At 39.6% G+C, this 9,152-nt stretch overlaps 2 protein-coding genes across 2 annotated transcripts; both read left to right on the top strand.

Annotated features, from left to right (window-relative positions):
• The first annotated feature begins 1,552 nt into the window (after positions 1 to 1,552).
• LOC130712400 (uncharacterized) lies at positions 1,553 to 3,091 on the top strand. The gene is made up of 2 exons (XM_057562235.1): positions 1,553 to 2,419; positions 2,495 to 3,091. Exons 1-2 carry the CDS (start codon positions 1,553 to 1,555, stop codon positions 3,089 to 3,091), a joined length of 1,464 nt encoding a protein of 487 aa, XP_057418218.1.
• A 163-nt stretch (positions 3,092 to 3,254) lies between these two features.
• On the top strand, positions 3,255 to 4,957 carry LOC130715484 (GATA transcription factor 5-like). The gene is made up of 3 exons (XM_057565589.1): positions 3,255 to 3,452; positions 3,594 to 3,911; positions 4,031 to 4,957. The coding sequence occupies exons 2-3, from the start codon at positions 3,606 to 3,608 to the stop codon at positions 4,706 to 4,708; spliced, it is 984 nt and encodes a 327-aa protein (XP_057421572.1). The 5' UTR covers positions 3,255 to 3,452; positions 3,594 to 3,605; the 3' UTR covers positions 4,709 to 4,957.
• Positions 4,958 to 9,152: the final 4,195 nt, after the last annotated feature.

The following is a 9,152-nucleotide window of genomic DNA, read 5'->3' on the forward strand; positions in this document are numbered from 1 at the left end:
ATAATTGCATAAAGATGTATTGAACAAGAAGTAGAGTCAAATTAAATCATCTCAAATATCAAAATAGAGTCAAAACACAAAAAGGGGGACAAAGGAGAAAGTGGAGCCTAAGATACAATGGAACTGTGGCCGTCCAAAGAAACTATCACCTTCCTCTATGTTGCCCTGACAAATGTGTTCAATAGGTTTAGAATGACAAAAGGTAACATAAAAATTGCAAAAATTGAGTTTATATATAAATCTGACATTTTTTTTACCTCTTTTTGTAAAATGATTGGTGCACTCTTGTTAACCGTTGGTTTATACTGAAATTTTGATATATTGTTCACAACAAATTGATTTTCAATATGGCTGGTCGGATCCTCGAAAAAATTTCTAAAAAACCTCAACCCAGCCCACGCAAGTAGCAGCCACGTTAGAAACATCTAACTAATCAATAAAAATAAAATTGCATGAAATAAGTCCTAATTGCATGAAAAATGACTAAAATACCTTAATTATTTAAACTAAATGTAAAATAACTAGCAAAATATCCCTAAAACCCGGGTCAACAGTCACAAAGGAATAAACACCCTTGAACTTGTGGACTAGATAATCTTTTGAACAACATCAATCCTTTGACGCTTGATATAAGTCCTTTATATCTGATTCTCATACTTTTCTAATGGACGTCGTAGCTTGTATTTTCATTGCTTTTGATCTTTTGTATCTAATACTAATTGATACTTTGATGCCGCAGAGCCACCATCAAGCCTGGATCCAAGCCTCCAGTCTATGCGCCTCTAGACACAACCACGTCAATGTATCTCATCTTCAATTTCTATCTCCTTTAATTAGGATTTAGGGCTAGTGGTGGTGTTTTATTTTTGGGTTTAGGAGGGAGTCATTGTTAGGGTCAGAGGGAAAAAGGAAAGGAAAAACGTGAAAGAGGGAAGGGAAGAAGGGGTACCCATTGTAAAGTTAGTGAGAAAGAAGAAAGAAAAATAAATGTGAAAGAGGAAAGGGAAAGATCATATGCAGATTAGGAAAAATTAGGGTTTTTAATTAATTACTAATTTTTTTCTAGAATTAGTAAGTTTTTTTTTTGGTTTTTTGAAGGTTAAGAGTTGAAGAATGAAGAAGGATGATGAAAGGTGAAGATTCTTGTATCATGAAAAATTAATATATTTTGCCTCTCTTATATTCCACATGTGCATTTAAAAAATATAAAAAAATTCACATTAGATGAAACCTACACGTCAAGTGATAAAAATCACACACGCCAATAAATTAAAGGACGATAAACTAAAAAAATTAGTATATGAATAGAAACCAAATTTGGTAGGAAGAAACTCAGGTTGGAAGGAAACAACTCTCTCCCGGGCGAGTAGAGAGGTCCTCATTAAAGAGGTTGCTCAAGCAATTCCTGCTTATATTATGTCATGTTTTCTCTAACCAGATGGTTTATGTGCAGATATTGAGCGCATGATCAGCAAGTTCTATTGGAGTGGTGATGCCTCCCATCGGGGGATTCATTGGCTAAAATGGGACTCGTTGCGTCGATCAAAATTTGATGGTGGCGTGGGCTTTAGAAATTTCAAAGCGTTCAATATGGCTCTTGTTGCAAAAATATGGTGGCGTATTCATAAGCAACCCGAGTCCCTATTGGGCAGTGTATTACCCCCATTTTCCTCTAGGTGATGCGAAGAAACATGCACGTCCTAGCTATGTTTGGACAAGTATCTTTCGCACATCTTGGGTGTTTGAGGATGGTGCTCGTTGGAGAGTTGGTGATGGTACAAAGATTGATTCTTGGAAGGATAGATGGCTTCCAAGTGGATATCCTTTGATATACCGGGAAGATATTGCACAACTTGCTAATTTAAATTTTGTGTCAAGTTTAATGGTTGCTAATTTGCAGGTATGGAATAAAGATTTGATAGCGCTAGTCTTCTGTCCTCCCACAGCTAAGGAGATCTTATCCATCCCTCTACCCTTGAGTCCATCACCGGATGTTCTCTTTTGGCCCTTGACAACTGATGGTACTTATACCACAAAAACTGGCTATGACTTTGTGAGGCAATATCGATCCCAGAATGCGGCTTCTCCATCCTCTAGCTCTGGTGCAAGGGGGCGTGGCCACCATAAAAGCTTCTGGAGATCCCTTTGGCAAGCCCATATTCTATCGCGTGTGAAAGATTTGGGTTGGCGGGCAACGCTAGGCATCTTACCCGTGAGGCAAGCCTTGAGGAAGCGTGGCATGGAGGTCAACGAGAGCTGTCCTTTTTGCATGGTTTCCGACGAGACAACAACCCACGTGTTGTTCCAATGTCCAATTGTGCTTAGATGGTGGTTTGTAACTCCCTTGAGCTTGAGATTCCGGGATGGTGATGAACCAACAAGCTACTTACAGCAGCTATTCAACACCAAGGAACTTAAGGTAATTAGTTATGGGCTGACTCTATTATATGCAATATGGGAGCAGAGAAATAATCTAATTTACAATGGAGTCTAGGCCAGTTTTGAGGTGTTGCTGCACCGGGTTCAGGCGCTGATGTGCGCGGACGGTAACGGTCTTGAGGCAACAGCTCCAGCTCGCGAGGAGGACCATAAGATAGCTTGGCGAAGACCGGTTGGTAACACAATTAAGCTCAATTTCGACGCCTCTTGGACATCTGCAAGTGGAGCAGGATTTGGTATGATCGCTAGAAATAGCAATGGTGAGGTTATGGCAGCGGCTGCTCTTGGCTCAACAAGTGCATCTTCTGTATTAATGGCTGAAGCACTAGCGTTCCGATGGTGCGTATCTTTGGCTAAGGACCTTAGATTCTTCCGGGTGGTGTTAGAAACAGATTGTCTCCAATTATTTGAGGCTTGGAAGAAGAATAGGCCAGGGGTTTCTTATTTATTTTCTGTTTTGAAGGATTGTCGAGACATGGCCTCTTTCTTTACTAGTTTTGATATGTCTTTTGTTCGTCGTTCCGGTAATAGTGTGGCTGATTTCTTGGCTAAGAACTCCTCAAATTTTTACAACGTTATTTGGATTGAGGAGTTTCCCCCGAAATTGGACCTTTTGGTGACTTCGGATGTATTAGCCTTCATGGCGCTTTGATTCTAATATATTATCCATTTAAAAAAAAAACCAAATTTAGTGCAATGAGCAAAAACTTATTCAACTTTTATTTTTATTGAGGGTAAGTAAGGAGATTGAGAAACGGGCACATTGATTTGTTTATTTGATTTTGGGAGGGAGGGTAAAAGAAAAAGGAACCGGCACATTTTATGAATAAGCCAAGGACGCTAACTTTCATCCCTCATTCAATGCTTTACCAAACTCACCATCCTCTTCTCTTTCAATTTCATCCTTTCACTTCTTCCACACCCTCTCCTCACCTTTCAACTTCATCCTCATCATCTTCTCCACCTTCACTTCCTCTATCTCCCTCCCCTCTCTCTCTCTCTCTCTCTCTCAGGTAACAGTCACAACCCACTCTGCATGTAAACTCTATTCTAAAACCATAAACTCAAACAAAAATTGAAAACAAATTCAGTTCTTCTTCTTCTTCTTAAAAGAAAAAGCAATTAATTGGTATTGTTTGTTTGTTCCATTTTAGGCTGAAACAGAAATGGAGTGTGTGGAAGCAGCGTTGAAGAGCAGTTTTAGGAAAGACACAGCCCTGAAACTCAGCTCCCAAACGTTCCTAGAAGAGTTGTCGGCGTTCAATGTTCAGAATGTCGTCACCTCTTGTGACGACTTCGTTGTTGATGACCTCCTTGATTTTTCGCACGAAGAAGAGCTTTTTGAAGAAGAACCAGAACAACACCACCATGGCTCTGTTTCCGAGAAACAGAACGAAACCCAAGAAATTTGCAACCCTTCTTCGTTCAACGACCAGTTTCCCTCTTTACCCACCAGCGAACTCAGTGTTCCGGTAATCTCTTCTTCTTCTTCTTCTCTGCTTCTCTTTCATTTGAACTCAAAAGAAACAAGAAAAAACGGTTTTTAATGGTTGTGGAGTGTTGATTTTTAACGAAAGTTGCAATTTTACAGGATGATGATGCTGCGAACTTGGAATGGTTGTCTCATTTTGTTGAGGAATCCTTCTCGGAACACACTGTTTCCTTGCCCACCGGAGTTTCAACGGAGAGCGGCGGAGAGAAAGAGGCTGAACCGGGAAGCCAGGTTCGACCCTGTTTCAGAACCCCGGTTCCGGCGAAGGCGAGAAGCAAGCGAACCAGGACCGGTGTACGGGTCTGGCCGGTCGTGTCGCCTTCTTTCCCGGAGTTATCTTCTTCAACCTCGAGCTCCACCACCACCACCACCACCGCAACACCATGTTCTCCGTCGCTCTCCTCACCCTCAAGCCCGGTGTTTGTTTGCCCTGCTGTGAGTTTTGAAAGAGGTTGGTTGCCGCCAGAGAAGAAGGCGAAGGTGAGGCCGGCCACGGAGGCGCTGCCGCCGCGGAGGTGCAGCCATTGCGGGGTTCAGAAGACCCCTCAGTGGCGAACCGGACCGCTCGGGGCAAAGACACTCTGCAACGCTTGTGGTGTCCGGTTCAAGTCGGGCCGGTTATTGCCCGAGTACAGACCGGCTTGCAGCCCTACTTTCTCGAGCCAATTGCACTCGAACCACCACCGAAAGGTGCTTGAGATGCGGCGGAAGAAGGAGGAGGTCATGGGTGAACCGGTGACCGGTTCAGGACTTCCTCCGGTTGACCCCGGTTTTTGATTTGATTACTGTTTAATTTCCCTTTTTTCTTTGTCAGTTAGGAAAAAAAGAGAGGCTAGTTTGAGAAAATTAAAGAATTAGACCCGGTTCAATGGGGCCCCAAGTCAGTGTACATATTCTCTTTTTCACCTTTGTTGGGTGAGGTAGGTGTTATTGTTAGAAGACTGTGATCATGTAACGGATTACTTGATTTGGAGGCTTTGATATTGAAATCCTTTTTATTTAAATTTCAAAAATTGTTTCTTTTTATGTGTTTTGGCGTTTTGCCTTTTGTTACAAACTATGTGCATGTGATTAACCACGAGGTGTGGTGGATTTATTAGCTTATTTCATTTCTTAACAATGAGGTTAGAGATTTAATCTTTATTCATGAGTTAAACACTGCTCAGTGTGAGTACCTGCAGCTTGAGAATTTATCATAGTTCTATAGGTGGTGGACACCGCATGTGATTTGATGAGATGAAAATTGTATGGGTAGGTTGGTGTGTGAGTGAGGGTGAACCTGGGCATGGGTTTTGGTGTGGGCGTTGGAAAGCATGTACTTGATGAAGTAAAATACAGAGAACTAGTTAAGCACTTTGTTGTGGCGTAAATTGGACGTTTACTTTACATTGGAAACCGAAGCATATAATGGAGGTTGCACTTGCAAACAGCACATGATGAAGTGAACCTTTCTCCATCATCACTCCCAACACACAAGAAATGTGTTTGGTGCTAGCTAGGAAAATTTGAAACTATTGATTTGGACTTTTATGCTGAGGTAGATTTTGGAGCTTCCTAATCGACGCAGCACAACAACCATTGATCAGTGAAAGGAGATTTTGAATTTTGAATTTTTTATTGTTCTTGTCCTTGTGATAGAGATAACCTTTCAATATATCCAAAAGATGCTCTGTTTACCATTATTTTACTTTGTGTTGGGGCCTGAGTTGAAAAAAGTTAGTGGCCAAACACAAGGTGTTTGAATTTGTAAGTTTCCATTGGCATGTTTGGTGGCTTAAAAACAAAGGAGAAGAGTGGGAAAATTAGAATCTTTGTAATTCTTGGTGAAAGAATGGCTAGTAAAATCTTAGGCTTATTCACGGTATCGTTTAGCCATATTGTAATATTAATTATTATGGTTAAGAATAGGAAAACTACTGCATATAAAAAACATGTAAATATGGTCCCCCACATAGCAATTTCATCTTGTGGTAAGCCTAGCAAAGCAAGGAAATCATCAAATGAACTTTTTCATTTCAAAAATTGTCACAAAAAGTTACATTTTTCTTTTTTGCTAACTAATTCTGGTGCCCACTAGGGTGGACTATTTTTAAATTGGTCCACCGGTGCACCCATGGTTATATTAGTAATTTACAAAAGCTAAAAAAAAAATTAAACCAGAAACTCTCAGTCACGCTCAAGCATCTCTCTCAATTTCTTCTTCTTCTGGCAGCAGCCCCCACCACCATGGCCTTCCTTCTTCATCTGAGAAGTTTCTCTCCGACCGCACCACCGCCACCACCGTCGATGAACTCTTCGCCGACGGCGTCCTTCTTCCCCTCCACAACTAAACCCGACCCGACACCCAAGCCTGACCCGGAAACTCCCACCCCAACGCCTGACCCAGAACCCTCCCCTGCAATCACCGACTCTGTAACCACCACCCTGTTCCCCTTTCCATAATGTTTGACGCGACCTGGATTTGCGATCTGCATTCGAATCAAACTCAGATCTGGGTTTGCGATTTGAGACCTAGGTCTCGATTTGGGTTTGAATCAATCGATCTCTGAGCTCATATAGAAGGGCTTTTCACCACAGATGAAGGATGAAAATGTGGGTTTTGGGTTAAGGTTCTCCTCCACTCTATCCCGATATGGGTTCTAGGGTTTGAAATTGGTGGTTTGGAGTTTATGTTTCTTATTCTTCCCTTTTCCCTGTTGTTGATATGGATTATGGTATGGATGATTGAGGTTTTTGTCTTGGCGATTGATGGTGATTGTGATGTTGGGAAATTTTCTTCACGTTTCCGCTATCTCCAGCCCCAAATCAGAGTTCAACCATGGAGAAATGGAGAGAACCACCGTTTAAAAGTGAAATCGTGGAGACTAGTGGAATTCTGGGCATTTGCCCTGTACCGCGGGTTGGATGGAGAGTGAATTTTTGAGAGAGGAAAGTTGGAGAAGAAGAGAACGAGAGTTTTACGTTTTTATCATTTTTACATTAACTCAATCCTAATCACCCATTTTTAGAATATTCTAAGATTCCTTCATCCAACGGTTCTTAGGCCTTGGTCCACCGGTGGACCAATTTAAAAGTAGTCCACCCTAGTGGGCACCACTAATTCCAAGCACCACAAAACAGTATGGTCCATTACTTTATAGATGATAGTATTCCTAAAACTGGAAATTTGGGTTGAGGGTGTGTATACTATGATTGGGCGGAGAAGAATATCTAGTGCACTATGAGTCTATGACTATGATATATGTATATCGTTAAACTGACCCCTTTATAATTTTTCCTATGATCTTTCATAAATGAAGTCAACTGAGAGAAATGATTTTTTGAGTCAGAAGATTATGGTAATTTTAAAACAAACTAAGGCTTTATGAGAATTAAAATAGATAATGCTTCATAGGGTTAAATATACTTGGGGTCTCTGAGATTATAGATGGAATCAAATTGAGTCATTGGAAAAAAATTCTTTAAAATGTAATCCTTGAAATATTTTTTTATTAAATTAAGTCGTTTTGCTCAATTTTTATCAGTCAACGGTCCAATGACAAGCCTAGTCAGCTGAGGATGGCCACGTGGACTTTCTCACATCAACTTTAGTCCTTGAAATTTTTTTAACATTATATTTCAATCTCTCTTCTTTCACCACTATCTTCTTCCTCTTCCACCGCCATCTTCTTCCTCTTTCACTTTCATCTTTATTCTTCATGATGAAATTTTTGTTCCTTAAAACTTCTCCTCTAGGTACCTCTTCTTCTCCTCATTTCCTCTTTTTTTTCTCATTTTTTCGACAGTGTCATAGATTTGAATTTTCTCGGTAGCCAGCCAAATGAGTTCATCAATTTTTTTTGTTTCTCTAACATTATTGTTTGGATTGTTATGTGAAGATGAAGGGGAGAAGATTGTGGATGATATATTTGATGCACCTAAACTGAAAATGTTGAAGCAAAAAATAGATCTACTTTGCATCAAAAATTGGACAATATTTGTTTGTATGCGCTCTACCATAACCTGTGTTGTCCAAAGTTTCATATTTTTCTTCTCCTTTATGAAACTGTATTCCAGTTTCTGCACCTATGAATTTGGCTTTCAAGTGGGTTTCTTAATGTTGTTCGTTTTTTATTTCGTAGTGCAAAGGTGGTGTTCAAAATTCAAATGAGAGTAGTTTGTCTTTTCACATTATCTCAAATGGGTAAGAATCTTCTATTTAGTTTGAGGGTGTGGTTTTATTTTGTAAGGCCAATTAATTATATTGAAAAAATGGCGTTTGAGGGTGTGGTGATAATTGTATGTGTACTGGATTGGAGTTATGTGTTATGGTAAATGGTTTTTATAGTAAGAAGTGGTACCTTGAGGCAGAGGCGTATCTAGGTAGGCGTCACTGCCCCCAAGAGTTTTGAAATTTTCACCGACTCTAGGTATTTTTATATGGATCTTTTTGTAGTTAGAGTTGCGCCCTCTAAAATATTGTTGCTGTTGTAAAATTTTGGTCGAATCCCTCAATTATCACAAAACTCTATTATTAGTTGAAGCAATGAAAGTTGTTACGATTTTTTTTTGCAATGAAAGTTGTTAAGACTAGGTTTCGCAACAAAATTCAAGATGATCTTTTCAAAAATTTAATAGTTGTATATATCGAGAGAGAAATTGCTGAAAATATATATGTTGATAAAATAATAGCTAAATTATTTAATGAAGATTTTCTTAGTCTTATATCTCTCCCCCCACCCCCAACAAGAAAATTCTGGATACGCCCCTGCCTGGAGGGGAAGCTTAAATGAACAAGAATTTTTATCATGAATAAGAAAGAAGATGAAGGTGGAAGAGGAAGAAGATGGTGGTGGAAGAAGAGGGACTGAAAATATAATTTTAAAAAATTTTCAGGAACTGAAATTGATGTGAAAAAGTTCACATGACTATTCTCAGCTGATTAGACTTGCCACTGGACCGTTAACCAGTCAAAATTAAGTAAAAGGATTTAATTTGATTAAAAAAATATTTCAAAAATTACATTTAAAAAAAAATTCAATAACTCAATTTGATTCTCTTTACAAACTAAAAAAACATATTTAAGCCTTGATAAAAGTTGAGTAGTTGATGAGGTAAGAATGGAGTCTTTGTCTCTAAAAGTAAGCTGAAAACATCATAGAAGGGTGGAGGGCTGCACATTATTTTCGAACCTAGTCAAGATTTCTGCATTGGGTTTAACAGTTGGGAGAGGGTTGGTTTA

The sequence above is a fragment of the Lotus japonicus genome, chromosome 4, assembly GCF_012489685.1.
Source record: "Lotus japonicus ecotype B-129 chromosome 4, LjGifu_v1.2".
Taxonomy (NCBI): Eukaryota; Viridiplantae; Streptophyta; class Magnoliopsida; order Fabales; family Fabaceae; genus Lotus; species Lotus japonicus.